This window comes from Drosophila santomea, chromosome 3R (genome assembly GCF_016746245.2).
Source record: "Drosophila santomea strain STO CAGO 1482 chromosome 3R, Prin_Dsan_1.1, whole genome shotgun sequence".
Lineage (NCBI taxonomy): Eukaryota > Metazoa > Arthropoda > Insecta > Diptera > Drosophilidae > Drosophila > Drosophila santomea.
In genome coordinates, this window is record NC_053019.2 from 1,094,412 (window position 1) to 1,117,364 (window position 22,953).

General features: G+C 42.8%; 2 protein-coding genes across 7 annotated transcripts in view; both read left to right on the top strand.

Moving 5' to 3' along the window:
- Positions 1-22,953, top strand: part of LOC120451271 (5-hydroxytryptamine receptor 1A) — a 105,641-nt gene that overhangs the window by 41,170 nt on the left and 41,518 nt on the right. For 4 of the 6 annotated variants that reach the window (XM_039634808.2, XM_039634809.2, XM_039634811.1 and 1 more), the window contains one exon: positions 4,467-5,563. In XM_039634808.2, the coding sequence (XP_039490742.1) occupies positions 4,537-5,563 (1,027 nt within the window). In that variant the 5' untranslated portion in view covers positions 4,467-4,536. Of the gene's footprint in view, positions 1-4,466; positions 5,564-22,953 lie in introns of those variants that run through there. The other 2 variants (XM_039634817.2, XM_039634807.1) reach the window with 1 other exon arrangement.
- LOC120451338 (dolichol kinase-like) lies at positions 1,305-3,028 on the top strand. The gene has a single exon (XM_039634917.2). The coding sequence runs from the start codon at positions 1,305-1,307 to the stop codon at positions 2,949-2,951; it is 1,647 nt and encodes a 548-aa protein (XP_039490851.2). The 3' UTR covers positions 2,952-3,028.

The following is a 22,953-nucleotide window of genomic DNA, read 5'->3' on the forward strand; positions in this document are numbered from 1 at the left end:
TGCCGTGTTTGTTATAGTCCAAGTCCTGTGTAACCACACATCCTGCTTCTGGAAACTATGGAGGTTTGCTCTACCCAGGCAATCTACATTTTAGGTCGCACACTTTATTCCAGCTTTAGAATACAAAATTTAAAAAAAATTTCAAAACTCGAACTTGCCAAGCATTTAATCTGTTTATACCCGTTACTCGTAAAGTAGAAGGGTATACGTGATTCGTTGAAAAGTATTTATCAGGTAGAAGTATATATATTCTTTATCAAGATTAATGGCCGTCTGTCCGATCTCAGGAACTAAAAGAGTTTGAAGATTGAGATTAGGCATACAGATTCTAGAGACATAAACGCAGCGTAAGTTTGTCCACGCCTACTCTAAAGCCCACAAACCGCCCACGCCCAAACTTTGGAAAAATGTTTTGATATTTTTTCATATTTTTGTTAGTCTTGTACATTCTTTCTGGATTTTTCAAAAATCTTTTTGACACACCCACTCTAACGCCTTTAAAGCCTGTCAGTCTACAAATTTCTCTTCCTTTCTTTATATTTGATCCCCTATCTGTTTTGAGTATAATATTGGCAATATCCTCAACATCAAATTGTGCAAAAACAGTTTTCAGTTTGCTAAGAATATTTTCCCCTGTCGGTTTTTCGAAGTCCATCGATTTTAAACCCAAAATAATATCATTAATTATAAAGCCTTTTAAATAACGCAGAGTGACACCCAAAAAATATGAAAAACAAGAGAGAACGCTATAGTCGAGTTCCCCGACTATCTGATACCCGTTACTCAGCTAGTGGATGTGCGAAGAAGAAATTACTCAGCTAGTGGAAGGGAGAAGGAGAGTCTTAAACCCAATTTTTGGCGGTTTGTAGGCGTTATAGTGGGCGTGGCAGAAAGTTTTTTGGTAAATCGATAGAAAATTACAAGACTAATACAAAAATGAAAAAATTTTAGGCGGTTTGAGGGCGTAAGAGTGGGCGTGGCAACATGAATCGACAAACTTGCGCTGCTTCTATGTCTCTGGAGTCTATATGCTTAATCTCAACTTTCTAGCTTTTGTAGTTCCTGAGATCTCGACGTTCATACGGACGGACAGACGGACGGACAGACGGACGGACGGACAGACGGACGGACAGACGGACGGACAGACGGACGGACAGACGGACATGGCCAGATCGACTCGGCTATTGATCCTGATCAAAAATATATATACTTTATATGGTCGGAAACGCTTCCTTCTGCCTGTTACATACTTTTCAACGAATCTAGTATACCCTTTTACTCTACGAGTAACGGGTATAAACACCATGGCACCAACCGACGAGAAGATTAAATCCGTCGACAATTTTTTCACTTCCTCAAAACAAACAAGCTTTACAGCGATATGCTTTATTAGCAAAACTTTTAAGCAAAACCTACGAAATAAACACCACCAATTGACCGAAGTTGGCAGGAAAAGCGAGGGCTTTTCTCCGCACCTTGACCCACTTGTGGACACAAAAACGCCTTGCGAGTCCAGCGGATTGGGCGCGGTGCGCCACCAGCGACGGAGCACCCAGCGCACGGATGTCTTCAGCCTCAAGGCGATGGCGCCTAGGCCCAACGCCGGACCCGGCGGCTGGTTATGTCTGCTACTGCCGCTGGCCTTCGTCGTTCGCCTGTTGCACGCCACGCCGGCATGCAAGGAGCAGGCCAGGATGCAGTGGCTCCTCACGGTGGCCGCCGGCGGCATGGCCATCGAAACTCTGTGCTTCTTCATCTACGCCTTTGTGAAGACGGGCATCTTGGTTAAATGCCTGGTGAGCCTGCTGCCCGGAGTGGCCACCAGCTTGAGCTTCTACCTGCTGGTGGACACCTCGCTGACCTTCGCCATAGTCGTCGGTTTCGTGATGACCTCGGCGTATCAGCAAATCTATATTTACACGCTGCGTGGCTTCCAGCGTTGCTTCACCTACGGAGAAGCCTCCGTTTTTGTCCAGGGACTGGTGCTCTTCGCGTTGAGTGCCATCCACCGACTCGGTGGCTTCTTCTGCGGCGGCTCCTGGCCAAGCGATGAGTTCGAGACGCTCGACATGATCATGGTGAATGCCCTGTTTTGCCTGCTGCTGTTCTGCGTGGCACTCGTCCTGTTCCCTTCGCTGAGGAAGCCGATCCGCTTCTACATGTGGACGGTGCTGCTCCTTTTGGCCGTCACCTGTATGCCGGTGACGCGACCTCTTCCTTTGCTGGCACTGGTGCAGTTTCTGCTCCGGGATGGCGAAAGACTGACCATCCTGGCCTTCTACATGCTGCTGGTTGTGCTAACTTGCCTTACTGTCACCTGGCAAATTGGTAGCTCTGCGAAGGCCAATACACGCGTGCGCAAGATCTTCCACCTGCTGATTGTTATGGTCTACATCCCCGGACTAATCTTCGAGTGCGCCCTGCTGTACTTGGCCACTGGCGTGGCGCTGGCTGCTTTTGTGGTCCTGGAGCTGCTGCGTCTGCTGAAGATTCCGCCATTCGCCGACAGACTAGCTGTGGCCTTCAGCACATTCAAGGACGAAAAGGACGCCGGAGAGCTGGCTTTGACGCCGTTCTGCTTGCTCATCGGCTGCTCAATGCCCATTTGGATGACCCCATGTCCGTGCTCGGGCGACAACACTCTGGCCTTGCTCTCGGGGATTTTGGCAGTCGGCGTGGGAGACACTGCAGCCAGTGTGGTGGGCTCCAAGCTGGGACGCAACAAGTGGGGAAGATCTTCCCGTTCCCTGGAGGGCACCATTGCGTTCGTCGTGTCCATTCTAATAGCCGTCTGGCTGCTGGAGACCACCGGCTTGGTGGCCATGAGCCAGGCCAAGTGGTTCGCCACCATTTTCGCAGCACTGAATTCGGCTTTGGTGGAGGCGTTCACCGACCAGGTGGACAACCTGGTCCTGCCCCTGATATTCTATACCATTGTGGGCCTGGCCTAATTGTATGCATATTGATGTATATTAGTTATAATGTCTGCATTCCTCGGTTTATTTATATATAAAATTATGCGGTTTAACCAAGTGTAGAGAGCCCTTTGGTTCAGTATGAAACAATCAAATTGTTAATAAGAAAGTTTATAAAACTATTTTCCTTATCACAAAAAAATGCAACAGAATGGATGAACGAAATCTGAAGGTGACTGTAGAAGAAAGTATTTTGTCAAACTATTCGATCTGCTAGCAACAACCGAAGCTCACACAGATGCACCCAAGTATGGATTTGGAGGCGTACAGATTCGGAGGATCAGCACTTTCATCGTTCATGAGCAGAAAAACCAATTTCTGTGAAGAAAAATAAAGTTTCTATAAGCTCGAGGTTTGTTCGATTGTAAATGCTTTAAAGATTTGGAAAGCTTATCTTTCCGGTAAGCAATTTACTGTGGGTACCGATTGCAATGCTTTTGCAATGACCATAAAGAATGACTCTGCAAGAGTTAGAATTTAAAGTTGAGCACAGATCGGAAACCAAGATCAGGCACGTTGGGGCATTAAACCGACTGTCAACCTTCTCGCAGACTCCACAACGTCACAATTGGTTGAGGCGCGGGATAACGTCAACTGGATAGAGGCTTTGGTCTCACTATCATCAAACTCTCGGAACCTATCATATCGACCAAGTTGGACCTCTCACGGATACGATGAAACGATATAGCACCATTTTGGCTTTTGTGGAAGGATTTTTCAAATTTGTTTGGCTTCGACAGAAACCGAAGATTTTGTGAAAAAGCTCGAAAGTAGCAGTATTTGGCAACTCTTACCGCATCGTTATTAATAGAGAAAACGATTTTACATCAGGACTTTTAAAAGAAAACTCTACTCGCGAAGGAGTTCAGCATCTGCATTTCACTACATGCGTTTCTTGAGGCAATGGTCAAGTGTACATTGTGTCGCCTTCGCACTTAACACTCTCTTGGTGCACTTTGTTACTATGCGATACATATTGCTTGCTGTGGATTTATTAATTTCGGCACGTTGGTAACGTTTTTGAAACTACATAATTATGAGCGGCAAACTAATTTTGGACGGTAGGTTTGTTTACGTAGGGAAACTCTATGCTGCATACAAAAGCAAATTTCCGTCTGGGTCTTGATATAACTCAATGTGAGTATATGCTTTCGAGTTTTGAAGATCTTTGCAGACGCGTGGCCGTTGATATATCGAAAAATTTAATTCATAAAGTTTAGCTTTTTGTTTGAAGGTAATATCAGGTATCGATAAGGACATAGATCTTCAGGGGCTTGTTCCCGATTTAAATAAGACACGATCCTGTTGCAAAAAAGATATACTGATTTTGCTTACAATGTGATGCGATTTTACAAAATTAAGTATTGTTTGTAATGCCTGTAGAATTGCAAAAATTTGTTTGGAAATGCGTTGATTGACTCTTTAGCCCTTAATCACAGGAATTATTTTAATGGGTGGTAAATAAAAACTAAAGGTTTGTTTTTTTTTCAGCAAGCTACATTGTACTGCTCTGTTCAACGGACACTTCTGCGAGAAGAAAGCCCCACAGCTGTATAATGAAATGGAGATGCAAAGCTACTCTGGTCATGGACCATCGACAGGCACATCAGAAACAGCAACAGCAGCAGTTGCATGTGCGTCAGACGCAGCAGCAACATTCACACAGCGACACTTCAATTGTCGGCTGGAAGAGGCTGATTGGCCTGGGGTTTTCCAGCCGTTTATTGACTGCAAAAGCAGCCACACCAACAGAACATACTACGCCTCCAGCAGCAGCAAAAACCACTTCCTGCTCACCAGCAACATCCTCATTGACGGACGCAACAACACATTCCAGTGCGCACGGCAGGCTTTCGATGAAGCGGAGCACAGCGCATTCTATAGCTGCAGTGCGGAAAGACCATTGTTTGAAAACTCCACATTAAGGATGAAGGCGCGACTGTTGCGATGGCCGCACGTGGCGTATGAGCACTTTCGACTGGCAATCAACGGGGCCCTTCGTGATTATGCGAGTGATACATTTAGTGATAGCGATGAGGGATGCATGGTATTGCAATGTGAGCTAGGCGAAGCCAAGGAACTATTGCTTTGTCATGTGCAACGCGAGAGGGAACCACATCAGGAGTTGGAAAGCATGGAGGAGGGCTTTTCAAACGACCTGGGCCCAGAACGCGATGGATTCTGGTCCTTCCTTAACCTAAGTGAACTAATGAAGCCAGACTACGACTCTCTGGGCATCATAAATGTTACCAGCACCAGCACCAGCTTAGACATGATTTTGCCGAGCTTTACAACCCTGAACACGACCACGGTCTCGACTGCAGAGACGGATGCCGACCTCGCGGTAACAAAGAGCCTTCTGGACCTAAGTCCCCATGCCTACGACTGGCTATTCCTGTTCGTGGTGTTTTTTATCTTTGCGGGTGGCCTGGGTAATATGCTCGTATGCGTGGCCGTGGCCTTGGACCGGAAACTGCAGAATGTCACTAACTATTTCCTGTTTTCCCTGGCTATAGCCGATCTCCTGGTTAGTTTGTTTGTGATGCCCATGGGTGCGATACCAGCATTTTTGGGTAAGTGTTCAAATAGTAAGTGTTAAATACAAGATAGCAACTTAAATTTGTAGTTCCTAAAACATTTAAAAATCTATTAAACCAAACTTCCTTCACAAGTGTTAATAAATTATTCCGTCGCCACTTTCCCTATGCGTGATCGCCTACCCATTATCATGGATAACCTTGTTAGCCTTCTTGGTTAAATGCAACGGAGTTATTCCAAGAAAAAAATTTACTTAAGCATAAATTATATTAGTAAAAGCAAAGGTGTTCGTATAATTTTGATATTCCATAATATTCAATAATAATTCCTTTGTGTGAATTTCTGCAACCCTGCAGAGGACTAACTTCCATAGAAGCATACATAAAGGACATGTTGTTTTCAATAATAAATGGTTCACCATTTTCACAATTGAATTGTGTATATGTCGGTTTTTGGCTGGTTATTGAAGTTGGATAGTTCTTGTCAGTCTCTCAATTTCAAGTCATCGATATCTATAGATGTTAAATTAGCTTAAAAGTTTAAGTAGGAGTTACTTGAAGAGTAAAAAGCTATACTTGATTCGTTAAAAAGTATGTAACAGACAGAAGGAAACGTTTCCGACCATATAAAGTATAGATATTATTCATCAATATTATTATTCATATTATTATCAATAGCCGATTCGATCTGGCAATGTCCGTCTGTCCGACCGTTTGTCCGTCCGTATGAACGTCGAGATCTTAGGAACTATTAAAGCTAGAAAGTATAGATTCAGCATGTAGACTCCAGAGACATAGACGCAGCACAAGTTTGTCGATTCATGTTGCCACGCCCACTCTAACGCCCACAAACCGCCCAAAACTGCCGCGCCCACGCTTTTGAAAAATGTTTCGATATTTTTTCACATTTTTGTTAGTCTTTGTAAATATCTCTCGATTTGTCAAAAATCTTTTTACCACGCCCATAGTCTAGTCCCCGACATTCTGATACCCGTTACTCAGCTAGTGGAAGTGCGAAGAGAAATTTCAACACTGACCGTTTTAGGCGGTTTTTGGGCAAATCGAGAGAAAATTTCAAGATCCTCCGTTATGCACGTCCGAAGTCCCAACAAGACGGGAGGCCACAGATCTGGCCACTGAGTGTTTGCGTGACACATCATCGCATTATGATTGCAGATGATAAGTGGTACGTTCACTCGTAAGTAGAGCACGCTCCTTGAATCGCGCAGATTCAAACTGCGTATTGTAATTGTTTTAGGTGTTTTAAAACGTCCAACCCATTGTAACCAAAAAGCTGTAGCCCCCCTTTTAGAGTTAGAAGATTAATTCGGCTTATATTGGCACGTTGACATGAAAGGCAGGTTCTGTTCCACTCAATTGTGTTTTTCCTCATTTCTGGCCATCAATATTTTTGCTAAATTTGCTGCAGCGTCGATCTCCCGCTTGGATGCGAAAGGTTGTGAAAGAAAGAGAAAATTTGTCATGTATAGTTTTGACTGGTCTCCACTCGCAAACCAAGAAAATGTAGCCATTTTTTGGCCAGCAAAGTCTATTCTTGCGAAGAATCTCCAAAACAGTTCAAAAATGATCTTCGTGTTCCTCGGGCGTGTCTGACATATTAAGGATAACAGTGAACGAAATTGATGCCGCGGTTGATTTTGTCAATAAACCTTTGGAATGTCTGTGTGGCATTTTTCAGAGCGGAATGCAGAGGAACCCAATGAGGTCAAATGGTGTGAAAACAGCGTAGAAAATATCGAAGGAAGCCGAGTAACTGCTTTAAAAAATAGTGAATATGGGTAATTTGGTATTGGTCGGGAATAGGTTTTGCGTTGAGTTTGACATAGTCTTTGCATGTGCTGTGGACTTGCCCATTGGGTTTTTGAAGAACGAGAAATGTCCTGTTGGCGCAGGCGACAGCCAAATGCCATGCACATCTGCCACGCGCAGACAGTCAGTGAATTCCTAACAACAAACAACAGTACAGGAAGAACAACTAAAAGGCACATTGACTCCAGCTACGTATAATACATATGTACGACGGCAGAGTATCCGCCATGTGCGCAGAAAGTCTGCACTGGGCATGTCGTGGGTATGCCAACGACATAGGTTACCGTCAGCAGCGGCTCGGACGACATTAGACATTTTTTTTAAAGGAGAGCTAAATGATCTTTTAAATGGTTCCCGAACACGGACCAAAAAATAGAGCCTTCAAAAAAAAAGGATCACGCGTAACATTAAAGTACCAAAAGTAGCTACAACTTTGTGGCCCAAAGTAGCCACAAATGTTATTTATCGCGTAAGCTAAAAACAAAATAAAAAAGAAGAGAAAAATAATTTTCTTACCAAAGTAAACACAAAGAAATTATAAGAAATACACGATAGGATTTAAAAGCAAAAGCTTAAAATAACGACAAAGTTAAAATTAATATGTAAGAAGACGGTAAACAAAAAACACGTAATAAATACTAATGTAAGAGTATAATGCAGTACAAGTATAAGCTAAGTTAAAGAAAAGAACAAGTAAAAAAACCGACAACCCAAATCATCTATTAGGTCAATTCAAAAGAAGAAAGAAACGATTATATTCCCGTCTTGTCCGAGATAAATACATTTAGACATCAACATGGCGAAAGAAAAAGACTTGGCAAGTGCATTGGCGGCACTCAACTTCTGTACCGGCGGGGGTCAAAAATTAAAGGGAATAAATGCAAATTTATTCCACATGCCAACTTATACTGGTAATCGTCAAAGAGACATTCGGCGAAGAGCAGTTCGTTAAAGAATTCTTAAATAGGCGTGTAAAGTCAGACACATGTCTACGGATGTCCCTTACTTGGCCTACAACCCGGTAAAACAGAAAAGTTACCTTACATGAAAAAATAACATATCTAACATTTTGTATGAGGAGAGGGAAAGTACCAATTTATATTATTTAATCACATTACTGATTAGGAATAAAACCAGTGGTGTGGCCGATGCCGCGATAGAATCCTATAAAACCCTTCTAAACTGAGAAAAAAACCTTAAAAATAAAGATGTTCTATTTAAAAAAAAATTTGCCAATAAGGCAGGTAAACGCACATAAAAGCAAGGATACCATAAATGCAGTATTATTATATTATTTCTTAATTAAGTTCAGCTTTGTTTGCCGTTTTCGTCGAACTTTCAAAAATTTTCTTTGTGCACTAATAGTTGTGACGACATGGACATGGAGGATCTTATGAATGAAATGGGAGGGAGTTAGAAACCTAAGATTTCGTTTAATGCATCTAATAGCACTTAAGAAAATATGCTAAAAAGATTTTTGAGATTGTGGGTCTCAACCCAATTTCTTTTGTTTTTTATACCCGTTACTCGTAGAGTAAAAGGGTATACTAGATTCGTTGAAAAGTATGTAACAGGCAGAAGGAAGCGTTTCCGGCCATATAAAGTATATATATTCTTGATCAGGATCAGTAGCCGAGTCGATCTGGCCATGTCCGTCTGTCCGTCTGTCCGTATGAACGTCGAGATCTCAGGAACTACAAAAGCTAGAAAGTTAAGATTGAGTATACAGACTCCAGGGACATAGACGCAGCGCAAGTTTGTCGATTCAGGTTGCCACGCCCACTCTAACGCCCACAAACCGCCCAAAACTGCCACGCCCACATTTTTGAAAAATGTTTTAATATTTTTTCATTTTTGTATTGGTCTTGTAAATTTCTATCGATTTACCAAAAAACTTTTTGCCACGCCCACTATAACGCCTACAAACCGCCAAAAACTGTGTTTAAGACTCTCCTCCCTTCCACTAGCTGAGTAACGGGTATCAGATAGTCGGGGAACTCGACTATAGCGTTCTCTATAGTTATACCCGTTACTCGTAGAGTAAAAGGGTATACTAGATTCGTTGAAAAGTATGTAACAGGCAGAAGGAAGCGTTTCCGGCCATATGAAGTATATATATTCTTGATCAGGATCAGTAGCCGAGTCGATCTGGCCATGTCCGTCCGTCTGTCCGTCTGGCCGTCTGTCCGTCTGTCCGTATGAACGTCGAGATCTCAGGAACTACAAAAGCTAGAAAGTTGAGATTGAGTATACAGACTCCAGGGACATAGACGCAGCGCAAGTTTGTCGATTCAGGTTGCCACGCCCACTCTAACGCCCACAAACCGCCCAAAACTGCCACGCCCACATTTTTGAAAAATGTTTTAATATTTTTTCATTTTTGTAATGGTCTTGTAAATTTCTATCTATTTGCCAAAAAACTTTTGGCCACGCCCACTCTAACGCCCACAAACCGCCAAAAACTGTCCTTCGCACTTACACTAGCTGAGTAACGGGTATCAGATAGTCGGATAGTCAGATAGTTTATGTTTATTGTCATTAGGAATCAGTTTACAAATATAACTAAAGCCTAATGTGTTGCTCTAGTTGTTAATTTGCCAAGTTTTATAAATATATATATAAATTTAGTTGATTATTAATTATAATTATTTATGTTAAATTCAAGAGATTTTTGAATTGTCTCCTCTTCAGTCGCCTTACTGGGCTTTCTCGTGGTAAGCGGCGGGCCAGTCTACTATAGTGCGACGTACCGACTGGAATGGCGGGAGATTTGATCCTTCACCGTATATATGTTAAGATCTCTGTGGAGGGTCTTGTTGCTTACGTACCATTCGGTAATGACTCTTAACGTCTTGTTCTGCATCGTTTTCACCTTTTTTCTTTTTGATGCTGCCGCAATTCCCTAAATTTGGAGTCCATAGGTCCAGGTGGGTGCTATGATTTGCTGGTAAATAAGTCACTTGCTCCGAAGTGCCAACTTACTCTTATTATTCAGCAACCAATATAGCTTGCTCCGTTTGGCGTTACACATTGCGATTGTGTTGGCTATGTGATCGCGGAAAGTCAGCCTTGAGTCAGCCTTTCGTGGCTGCTCCACTGGAGTGTTGTGTATGTAGACAACTGGAGGAATTCCTTGCTTTTGGGCATAGCATCTGGCAATGGCAAATAGCACTCTTCCATTGCTTCGGGAAGTGATCAAAAGAAGTGCTCGCTTCGTGAGTATTATTATTATGCCATTTGTAATCAGATCGTTCCCAGGGGCTTTCTCGAATTTAAGAGCTTTTACTGCTACTTGCAGCTCTTCAAGTCGGACAGGTCTGATAGGTGGAGACATCTAAAGTGGTCGACGCCATATTTCTTCGACTTTCTCTATATCCTCCAGAGTTGCCGTGTTAAATGTCGTGAATTTTTCGGTAAGGTGGTTAGTGAAAGTTTCCGGTTGTGTTTTTTAATGGGGCTGATTGTTTTGGCTTTGTCTTCAGTTTTTTGGTGAAAGACCAAATGGAGTAGTTGGCGTCTTTGATGTAGTCCATGTTGGATAGCAGGTGTTCAAATTGAACTTTCCGTAACTCAACTAGAGCCTCGCGCAACTCACTCGCACTCCTGAGCCATTGCGCCTTATCGAGAGGATGGAGGATGAAGATGGAGGATGAAGATACCGCCGACGAAGTGTACGCTTGGTTGCCATTAGTCCCAACATCACTGGAGGTGGACGGTTATGACAGCGCTGCGCCATACTACCTGTCGTTGGCCATTGTTGCAGCCTCGCGTACTTTTTCGTTAAACATGCTCACTGCTTCGTCTATTTCCGCTGCTGGGTTAATAGATATATTCAGCTCGATGAATATGCTCAGGGCTTCCTTAAAACAGGCAATGTTTGCGTGCTTGTCCAATAGATGCGGCCAATTTGTCTGGTGGGTTACACTGGCTACAAGTTTCTGGCTCTTCCTTGCTTCTGGTGCACTCAGCAGACTTGTGGCTTTCACCACAAGATACACAACATAGGGGTCTGTGGCAGTATTTCGCGGTGTGTCCATACTCTTGACACCGCCGACACTGGACTAGATCGTACGATTTTCTTGCCGTTTGAACTCGAACCTGCTGATGACATAACGAGCGGATTTGAAGGATCTCTTTTTTGTTGTCTTTCGCTTCTAAGTTGATGAAGAAGAGGTTCATCCACTTTCCAGTCTTCCTACTAATTGGGTTGTGTATTGAAAACACCTTGTGACCCAAGCTTAGAGACGTGAGTGGGGATTTGCAAATTGTGCAATCCCTTTACTACGATTCTGAATGGTTTGTCTTCTTTGAGCTTGTACTCAATCTTCAAGTTGTCGAACTATTTTCCTGTAGGAGTCTGAATCGCTTGCATAAATCCTAACAGTCTCCCCGATAGAGGATTTTATGTGCACATTGTTAAGGATACAGATGCATAATAGCAGCTTAGTGATGTCTCTCAGTACAATGGGTGTAAACAGCTTTGGCTGAGCCTTCTGGGTGTAAACTGGGAGCGATGACTTTGCTGTAGCCGCTCGATTCAAGTTGGGATTAGCAGGATTGGCTTGTCTTTTCTGTTTAATATCTCTGGCCGCTATGCGAAGACGAGCAGGAGCTGCTGCGGCGTTGGTGGATGGGCCTTGAAGGTCGTTAGGAGAGCTGTGGGCCAGTGCTATGTTTCTGGTTTGATCGTTGTCCATATCTTCTTCGGTATCGGATAGTATGGCAAATCTATTTTCATGGTTGTCTTCGTCATGCTTACCTTATGTGAAAAAAATCCCATTTTTTTAAATTCGTAATACAAATTTTTTTATAAATTTAAATGTATTCAAAAACAAGAGAGAACGCTATAGTCGAGTTCCCCGACTATCTGATACCCGTTACTCAGCTAGTGATAGTGCGAAGGAGGTCTTCTACACTGACAGTTTTTGGCGGTTTGTGGGCGTTAGAGTGGGCGTGGCAAAAAGTTTTTTGGCAAATCGATAGAAATTTACAACAGCAATACAAAAATGAAAAAATATTAAAACATTTTTCAAAAGTGTGGGCGTGGCAGTTTTTAGCGGTTTGTGGGCGTTAGAGTGGGCGTGGCAGCATGATTCGACAAACTTGCGCTGCGTCTATGTTCCTGGAGTCTGTATGCTTAATCTCAACTTTCTAGCTTTTGTAGTTCCTGAGATCTCGACGTTCATACGGACAGACAGACGGACAGACGGACAGACGGACAGACGGACGGACAGACGGACAGACGGACAGACGGACATGGCCAAATCGACTCGGCTATTGATCCTGATCAAGAAAATATATACTTTATATGGCCGGAAAGGCTTCCTTTAGCATGTTACATACTTTTCAACGAATCTAGTATACCCTTTTACTCTACGAGTAACGGGTATAAACATCAATCTATCATGTTACGTACTTGAAATTTTAACAGAGGGCGACACTGTTCAGTAAACAGCTGCCTAGTCAGCTGTTTCGTTTGCGCTACCACACCGATAACCGAATTTTTGTTAATCGCTAAAAAATCTTGCAAGCTTAAGGGACAAAAAGTGTGTAAACATATATTAAAAGTGTTACTTTTAACATGCAGTCCAATCATTGTGGTTTGTAATATGTGTTTGTGATCGTAGATTGTTGAAATTAACTGTGGTGTCCCAATAATCTTCTGTAAGTTCTAACCCTAATAAAACACAACTTTTGTATTGTATTCTATTTTTAAATAGAGCAATAAAGTGAATCCGGCACTCTCCGTTTCTAAAACATATTATATGTTGTAGAGTTATCAATTCTTTGTATATGCTATTAGTATAAATACACACTTTTGCAAACTTCCTCCAAAATTTAACTTTTAAGGGTCTAACCTCAAAGTGAAAAACAGCAAATTCTTTGGAAAAATGGAAAACAGAGACGACGAGTAATGCACAAAATAATTTTAAATTGTTTTAAAGCTTTGGGAAACATTAGTTTTACAACCATATTTATGCTATTTTCTAAGAAAAAAGCTGTGTAGCAAGAAGTCAAACTTCGATAATTTTTAAAAACAAGATAAGCAACCTCCATTTTTACTTTATCGGTTTATTTTAAGGTTATTATACCCGTTACTCGTAGAGTAAAAGGGTATACTATTTTCGTTGAAAAGTATGTAACAGGCAGAAGGAAGCGTTTCCGACCATATAAAGTATATATATTCTTGATCAGGACCAATAGCCGAGTCGATATGACCATGTCCGTCTGTCTGTCCGTCCCTATGAACGCTGTGATCTCAGGAACTACAAAAGCTAGAAAATTGCGATTAAGCATACAGACTCCAGGGACATAGACGCAGCGCAAGTTTGTCGATTCAGGTTGCCACGCCCACTCTAACGCCCACAAACCGCCCAAAACTGCCACGCCCACATTTTTGAAAAATGTTTTAATATTTTTTCATTTTTGTATTGGTCTTGTAAATTTCTATCGATTTGCAAAATAACTTTTTGCCACGCCCACTCTAACGCCCACAAACCGCCCAAAGCTGCCACGCCCACACTTTTGAAAAATGTTTTGATATTTTTTCATTTTTGTATTAGTCTTGTAAATTTCTATCTATTTGCCAAAAAACTTTTGGCCACGCCCACTCTAACGCCCACAAACCGCCAAAAACTGTCCTTCGCACTTACACTAGCTGAGTAACGGGTATCAGATAGTCGGGGAACTCGACTATAGCGTTCTCTCTTGTTTTTTTTTAATTTTTTGTGGTTTTTTTTGTTTGAAGGCAGAACCACGCCCATTTTTTCTTAAATATATTACTATTTTTATCATGAACATAAATCAAAAAACAGAACTTAAATATGTTGCTTCGTTCTCGAGTTATTAATTAATTCCACAAAAAGTGGTCGTTAGCCCCATAGTGCAATGTCCATGGATATTATTTGCCGGCTTCCTTCATCAGCATGACTCGAATCTCTGCACCGGATTTACCTCCTGTTATTGCCTTCATAGCAGCTCTTTTCTCCATCAGTAATAAATTATGCGCTTATAGAACTTAAGAAAATATGCTAAAAAGATTTTTGAGATTGGGGCCTTCATTCCCCATTTTTTGGGCAACAACATTTTCTTCCGCCCGTATAAGTATGCAGCATTTATTTTAATCAAATATAACATAACCATACATAATAGAAGACTGATAAAATCATAACCAATGCACTAAGGGAAATTTGACCCCTTTTTCTGGACAAACCCCATTTTCTGAAAGTCGGAATATTAAAATAATTTTTAGTGTACGCATTCTGAATTGACCAATCTTTAGTGCTGTATACTAGACATTTTTATAGATGGCGCCACAACAAGGTTAGGTTTTACCGGCCGTCGGTTATCCGACGCACTTAGACTATTAGAGGTCCGTTGTGATACCGTGTATGTTTTCCCCTTTATCCCGCAGAGGTTCGTGTGAAGTTAGCAGTTTCCCCAGCCAGAGGCGCTGGTGAATTGGAAAGGTCGGACGTGTCTATCAGGAATCTGCTTCCTAATTGAGCAAGTCTTTTCGCTTGCAGTGCTGGACAGTGGCATAGTAGATGCTCTACTGTTTCTTCCATTTCTTCATCCCTACAGCTACGGCAGAAATCATTATACGGGGCATTTAGTCTTCTGGCATGGGTGCCTATCAACCAATGCCCTGTGATGACTCTCATTGCAGTGCTGAGGTTTGTTCTGGTCAATCTTAAAAGTTTTGACGTTCTCTTTGAGCTTACTTTTGGCCATATTTGGCGTGTTAGGCGACAGTGTGTGGTGTTTTCCCATATTGTCTGTTTGTTACGGTTTAGGTTTTCCTTAGTAGTAGTTTACAAGTGGCTAAAGGCATACTCATGCCCTCCATCTCTTGTATAAGTGGCGCCGTAGTGCTCTCTCGAGCTAGTTCATCTGCGATGCAGTTGCCTTCTATGTCCCTGTGTCTTGGTACCCATATAAGGCTGATTACGAATTCTTTTGTCATCTCGTGTGACTAGAGATTGAGCCAATCGATTTGATAGCTGCTTGGCTGTCACTGAAAATGTTTACATGTGAGCCTTCCGGCTTTAGTGATTTTAAGTGTTTTAGGGCCTCCCTTATTGCTGCCACTTCAGCCTGGAAGACGCTGCAATGATCGGGGAGTCTGAACGAGGTGCGTAGGCCTAGCTTTTCGGAGTAAACTCCTCTTCCTACTCTGTTCTGTAGTTTTGACCCATCCGTATAGAAGCATATAGCATTCTGGGGCCAGGTATTTGTGAGTTCCAATCGTCCCTCTCTTGGATGAAAGGTGTTTGTATGTACTCCGTAGGAGTGCAGTAGTCTGTCCTGGATTTGAATGTTTTTTAGGATACATGAGTGACCCGCTTCTTGTGGGTTCCACTGTTTGGTATCTCTAAGCCTGATTGCCGCTACTGTGGCCTGTTCCATGCCAGCTAGTTCTGGGCTTGGGAGGTTGAGTATGGAATTTAGGGCTTCGTTTGGGGTGGTGCGTAAAGCACTGCTGATTTATGCTGGATTTCTTTTTCAGAGCCGGCCACCATACCACGACTCCGTACAGTAGTATTGGTCTGGCAATGGCCGTATATATCCAGTTTACTATATAGTGTGTCATGCCCCATTTGAGCCCTATTGCTTTCCAGCTCGGTCTTTGAGGGGTTAATTCCTAATCCGTTATTTTTGGTCCAGCTGGACAAAACACTGAGTTTTTCGCTCATGAGCTCGCATAGCGTTTGGGGGTATTTGCCTGTGAAGATGATTGCAACGTCAAACGCATAGGCTATTATCTTGTAGGCGTGTTGCGTGTCTGTGATGAGACTAGTGCTGAGAGTTGATCTCAGATGCAGGCCGATGAATCTTTCAAGGGTCTTTAGTAGGAAGGATGACAGACTGATTGGTCTGAAATCCTTGGGGGTCGTGTGTGATGGTTTCCCAGCTTTGGGGATGAAGACTATACGGAACTCTAGCCACGATTGTGGTAGGTGTCCCATAAGTAGGGACCGTTAAAAAATGTCAAGAAGCCAGTTTTAAGGCTATATTTCCCGCATGCTGGATTTGTGCGGGTATGATTTTGTCTGTACCTGCAGATTTATATGGTTTAAAGCTGTGTATGGCCCAATGGAGGACCTTTGGGTCTATGCACAGTTCGATACTTGCCAGTGTGGCGTTTGTTTTTTGGGGGGTGAGAGCGTTTTTGCTGTTTCCTGGGAAGTGAGTGTCTAGAAGTATCTCCAGAGATTCCTCACTCGTGATGGTCCAGGAGCCATCTACTCTTTTACGGTAGCCTAGGGTTGTGGCCAATTTGGATAGTATTTTTCTAAGTCTGGCTGCTTCAGTTGTGTTTTCAATTTCTGAGCAGAAGGAATGCCACGAGGATCGACTTGCTTTCCTGATGGCTTTTTTGTATTTTGCAAGGCGGTCCACAAGGCCTCCTCATTTCCTGCCTTGGCCCTGTTAAAAAGGGTTCTGCAGTCTATTCGGAGGGGGGACAGTTCTGCTGACCACCAGGGAGGTTTTTTTTTCTTTTGGGCTTGCTGTTGGGGCAGGCCTTTTTTAGAGCATAGTTGCAGGTTTCTGTGAAGATTGAAACTAGTTCGTTTAGACTAGAGATTGTTTGGGGGTATGGAGGGGGATCCGTTGGGATTTTTTCCCTTAAAATATTTTTGTATTTTTGCCAGTCTGTTTTCCTTGGGTTTGTGAAAACTGGTGGTTTTGAGGGATTGATTGTAAGGGTCGTTTCTATGTACCTGTGGTCCCAGAAAGATTGCTTATCTAACACCCTCTAGTGAGTTACTGTCTCTAATAATGGTTTAGATACGAGAGTTAGGTCTATTACCTCTTTTCGGTTCTTAATGATAAAGGTGGGGTGATTACCTTTATTACATATGAAGAGATTTGAACTAAAGATAAAGTTAAAAAGAGACTCACCGCATCACAGCCTATTAGTAGGCCTATGTTTTTCTTTTCGCTGTCTTCTACCAGTCTCCTAACCAATTCATCCGGCGGTTCTTGCCTTTCGTAGGCCATGTATGATGACAGCACTCGGAACGGAGATGGCTGACTCTCCACGGTGTCTGCCGCGTTGTCTGCATCGTTGTAATTATGGAGCAGAAAAATGCTAAGATGCTTTTTGGCTAGAATGCAGGCTCTTATTTTACCTTCGCTGGGAGCTGTTAGAAGCTTATATTCCTTATCCTGAAACCTTTCCTCCCGCTATCCAAGGTTCCTGGATTAGGACTATGTCGACTCCATCTTCAGCCAGATGGAATTGAAGAGCAGCGGAAGCTGCCTTACTGTGGTGGAGGTTTATCTGCAGAAGCCTCACGGACATCTGCTGTGGGCCTCTCCACCACTGTTGTATCGGCTCCTTCCTCGTCCGATGTGTCCAGGTCAGTAAATTGACCCATGTTCGCAAGGCTGCGAAGGATTGAGGCATCGGTCGAGTAGCCGTCCTCGGTTTCCGATGCCTCGATCTCGGAGGCGATCTTCTCGACCACTCCTTCCTGATCCTCCTTTGCGGAGTCCGATTTGTAGAACTTTATGGTCACTGAGCTAAGCCCGAAGTTTAGCTTTCCGTGAGCGGCCTCAATGGGAGCTTGGGACTCCTTGTTTAGAATGAGGATGGCCTGGTTTGTTGGTCCCTCCATTTCGTCGACCTTCACCACTCGCCAGTCCGAGGTGGGAAGGTGCGGGTTGCAGCATGGTGAGGATCTGGTCCGGCGCCTTGATGGATGCCGGGATCCAGATCCTTGGCGGGGGTCGGCAAGGTACGTCGGACCAGCTCAGCGCAACAAGTCCGGCGCCCTCATACACCTCCCCCAACTCTTTTACTGCGGCTTTGTATAGCTCCGCAGAGCGTTCATCGTCACAGGCGATTACCTTGACGCCGCCTTGGAATCCCACGTTTTTGCAGACTGGAGGGGGGCCAGGTTCCTTGGCCAGAATCTCAAAGCATTTTATGGCTAGGGCTGCCTCTACCCACTTCCACTTATTTCGTGGAATTCTGCCACTCGGGTCGTTTTTGTCGACCACGCCCAGGAGAATGCGGTTTTTCGCGATCTCCGCAAAAGATCGCCCTGGTTGCACGCGTTGCCGCTTTGCCGAGGGGTCGGAAGGGACGTCCTGGAAGCGTTCCCTCTTAGGTGGAGGTCGCTTTTTGACCTCTGTGGGCTTGGGTGGTTTGGGGGCTTCCTTGCCGAAGTTTGGAAAACCGGATTTAGCCCATTCCACCTTCTTCATCCACTCAGCCGAAGGAGCCGTTTTTGATCTCTCCTGGCTGCATAGGATTTGACCTGCAGATCGTTTCTCTGCGTAGGTATGTTTGCCCTTACCGGATGCCACTGGGTGCTTGCCGTCCTTGGCTGCGCCTGAAGGGGGCATCATGGCACTAGGGCCTGGAGATGTTCCCATGGCGACGGCTTTGGGCGGCTTGCACTCAGTCGCCTCAGATTTGAGGCGGGGTTCACCCGAACCCAATCCTGCGGTGTTGGCCAGGCAGGTGGGCTTACTCGTTAACTTCGCTCTTGTCTTGAAGTTTGTACGGCCAGACTCAGACGTCACTGCCGTTTGGGTAGGTATTTTTAAAAGATCCTGACTCCTTTTTATTTATTTTTGTTGACTCCATGTGATTCCCACGAGTTGCGGAGAAAAGGAGGGTCCACCCGGGTAAGGCTTTTTAGAACAAGGGGTCGCCAGGTACCCTAAGCTCTCCGTTTGAGACTGAGCTATTTTGTGACCCGGGCCCTCAGTCAGGCTGACTCTCGGCACGGGTCGAATGACACCTTAGTCCGGCCCGGGACGCCCGACTACCATTTGCCAGCATCCTCTGGCAGGGACATAACCTTGCCAGGGGACCTGTTTCCAGCCGCCCTCGCGTGGAGAGTATAGTAGCACTTCCGGGTGTATGGACAATTACGGCGCGTTCTTCTAGCAAGCTTGAAACTACACGTTATTCCCCTTGTCCATCACCCGACTGGCGCCACAACAAAGAAATCAACTAAATACAGCTGTTGTGCGTGCAATAAATAATTATCTGCAACGATAAGTTTTTCCTCTGATACAAATATTTTATTATCTTTTGAACCAAGGGGGTTTTTCATTCTGCAAAATGAGTTTTATTCAATGGGGTTTGTATTATATGTTTCTGTAAGTAGAAGGCAAGAAGACTTGTTGTACCAGTAATTTAGTAAAAATTTAAGTTCTTTTACAAAAGAATTTTTGTATAATGCCTAACTTTGAATAGAGATTTAAAGTGATTGCAGCAGTTTGCATCAATGAAATGTACCTCATGTTGTAGCTTTTTTAATTATTGTTCAGATTATTGTAATTTAAAGATACACTGTTTCCGATTTTGGGAAAAATTTTAATTTTTAGGTGGTAACTTCACTTTTCAAAATATACATGTGTTCAGCATATGGCTAGAAGTCATATTTATCCACTCTACCAGTAAGTTGCTGAATGTAAAAAAAGGGGCCGACCTAATGATTTTTCAGTGTGCGATAAAAAAGCTGAAGTTACGCTTCAAAGTCTTTTAACCCATACTGCAACTTGCATCGTCCAATTGCAAGCTGGCGTCGCTGAATATATTATGCAAGACCAGGGGACGCAGTTTTTATCGGCGGAACTTATTTTAAGTTATGGATTTGATGTAAGCTCTGACCAATCCCATTACAATCAAAAGATTTCGTTAGGATTTCTTGAACTAAATTCCAGTATATTTGCTACTACAGTAACGCCTTTACGACTTCTAGATGCGTCAAGCAATGTTTTATGGAACATCCGCACGCCGCAATCCGTTAGATTTTGTAGGCCGTTAAAGATGGAAATTGTAAAAGAGAGTAAGGGCTGCATTACAAAGGAAGACGAATATGTGAAGCAGCAAATATTCAACTTGGTTTATGCAAAATTGTCTTACACAGCGGAAAGTTTGTGTACGTCACTTTTACTCTGTATTTAACAGTAATATACGGAAAGGTTTTAAATGCGCTAACGGGTAACAACTCGTCTCAAACTTGTCCAATTTGCGGAGCCACACCCTCTGACTTTCTTGAGGACAAGGACTTCAAGTGCGCAAAGTTTTTTCAATTGGTCAGTCACTTAAAATACGGTCTGAGACCTCTGCACAGAGAGATTCGTATTTTCGAATTTATTTTACATGCGGGCTATAAATGTAAGGTGAAAAATTGAATTTCAGATTAAATAAGAGAGAGGTTCGTCAACGAAAAAAAGAAATTCAGAATTTGTTTTGCGAACACCTTGCCTTGAAAGTCGATCAACCGAAAGTTGGAGGATTAGGAAGTACAAACGATGGAAACACAGCTCGACGTGCCTTTTCTGATCCTCATGTCTTATCCAACATCACAGGAATTAACTCATTGCAAACTTGCAAACTATTTTAATATGCTTCTCGTGTCAGCTACCAATAGCTATTCGAAAATTTCAAACCTTTTGTTATAACACGGCAGAGTTAATTATTGATAAATATCCTTGGCTACCAATGACAGCAACTGTACACAAAATTTAACTCACTCAAGTGAAATTATTGAAAACACCGTTCTTCCTATTGGGTATTTTGGAGAGGAAAAAGCCGAATCTCCAAACAAATATTATAAATCTGATCGTTCGCATCACGCCAGAAAATGTGGAAAAAAACAAAAGCTGACAGACGTGTTTTACTGAGAAATCGATACTGCAGATCCTAAAATATCATCAGTAAATTTGGATAAGCGAATTCAACTACAAAAAAAATTTGTCTTTCTTCAGACGTATTGGAGCTTTTAGAGTGCCCCTCCAACTTGGATAATTCAATAGAGGATGAACAAGAACTAGAATCTGAATTTCAGTACAATATTAAATTGGAAAACGAAAAGCATGAGTTTGAATAAAAGGTGTGTAAAGAAGAATTACACCATTTTTACAAAATATTTATATACACTGACGAGCAAAACTGTAACACGAGTTGTATATTCTAACTTCAACGGTCAGTATCTTCTCTCCTATTTTATGTACGATAATAATCTTAGTCTTGTTTTGTTGCTACTATATTTGACTATCGCTTGTGAAAATATGAAGCGATTTGATAATCTGGAATAAATATGCCGAAGCAAAATGTAAAAGAAGTCAAATGTTACAGTTTTGCACTGGGGTGATATATTTAACGAAAATTTTTTTTTAAATTATTTTAATAATGAGTCCACAGCCCTTTTGATTTTTTTAGCTCCGTTATGCGATTTGGCATACTTTGGGTATACCGTAGCACCATTTCAGGAGGAATAGCGTACCAGACGTCCTTTGTTCTTTCCCACAGCTCCATCATTCCACTTGGAGGGGCTGCATATTTTGCCAGTTGGGATTTTACATGGCTCCACAAATTTTCGATTGGATTCATATCCGGAGATTGCGGTGGCCACTTCAGCGACTGAAAATTTTGCTTTTCCATCCAATTTTTCACTAAATTCGAAGTGTGTTTGGGATCATTATCTTGCTGAAATATGCATTTTTTAGCAGCAATACCCATATTTTGAATCACTTCTGGAAGATTTTGTTGCAAAATGTTTAAGTACTGTTCCTTCCGCATTATACCTTCAATTAACACCAAGGGACCAACTCCGTTTTTGTGTATACAGCCCCAAAACATTATGGATCCGCCACCGTGCTTCACGATTTGCTTCACATTACTTGGTGACTGGACTGTGGGATCTCTAGTCCAATACCAAGAGCGTCCATCTGACTCGAAACGATTAATTTTGGTTTCATCTGACCATATAACCTGAAAAACCAAATTTTTGTGATTGTTTTAACTTATTATTTATGACCTACAGCATTCCAATCAGCTACCGTCCAATTTTCGTGAGTTGCAGCAAAGTTTCGACGTAAATTGATATGCCGTTTTGTTAGTAATGGTTTTTTTTCCATCTCTTTGGCTTTCAGGCCTAATCTGCCGAGACTGCGCCGGACTGTCCATTCACTGGCATCCAAATTAAGCTGTGCAGAAGCTTTTTTTGGTGAGATGTAGCGATTGCTCGTCACCAAGTTGGCCACGTGGCGTGTGTCGCGTTCGCTTAAAATTCTTGGCCGACCTCCAAGGTTTACTGGAATGCTTCCTTGAATGGTTTTTTATACCCGTTACTCGTAGAGTAAAAGGGTATACTAGATTCGTTGAAAAGTATGTAACAGGCAGAAGGAAGCGTTTCCGACCATATAAAGTATATATATTCTTGATCAGGATCAATAGCCGAGTCGATTTGGCCATGTCCGTCTGTCCGTCCGTCTGTCCGTCTGTCCGTCTGTCCGTCCGTCTGTCCGTCTGTCTGTCCGTATGAACGTCGAGATCTCAGGAACTACAAAAGCTAGAAAGTTGAGATTAAGCATACAGACTCCAGGGACATAGACGCAGCGCAAGTTTGTCGAATCATGCTGCCACGCCCACTCTAACGCCCACAAACCGCCCAAAACTGCCACGCCCACACTTTTGAAAAATGTTTTGATATTTTTTCATTTTTGTATTGGTGTTGTAAATTTCTATCGATTTGTCAAAAAAATTTTGCCACGCCCACTCTAACGCCCACAAACCGCCCAAAGCTGCCACGCCCACACTTTTGAAAAATGTTTTGATATTTTTTCATTTTTGTATT

Coding starts and splice junctions, on each gene's coding strand:
- LOC120451338 (XM_039634917.2), top strand. CDS start 1,305: ATGGCACCAACCGACGAGAAGATTAAATCCGTCGACAATTTTTTCACT.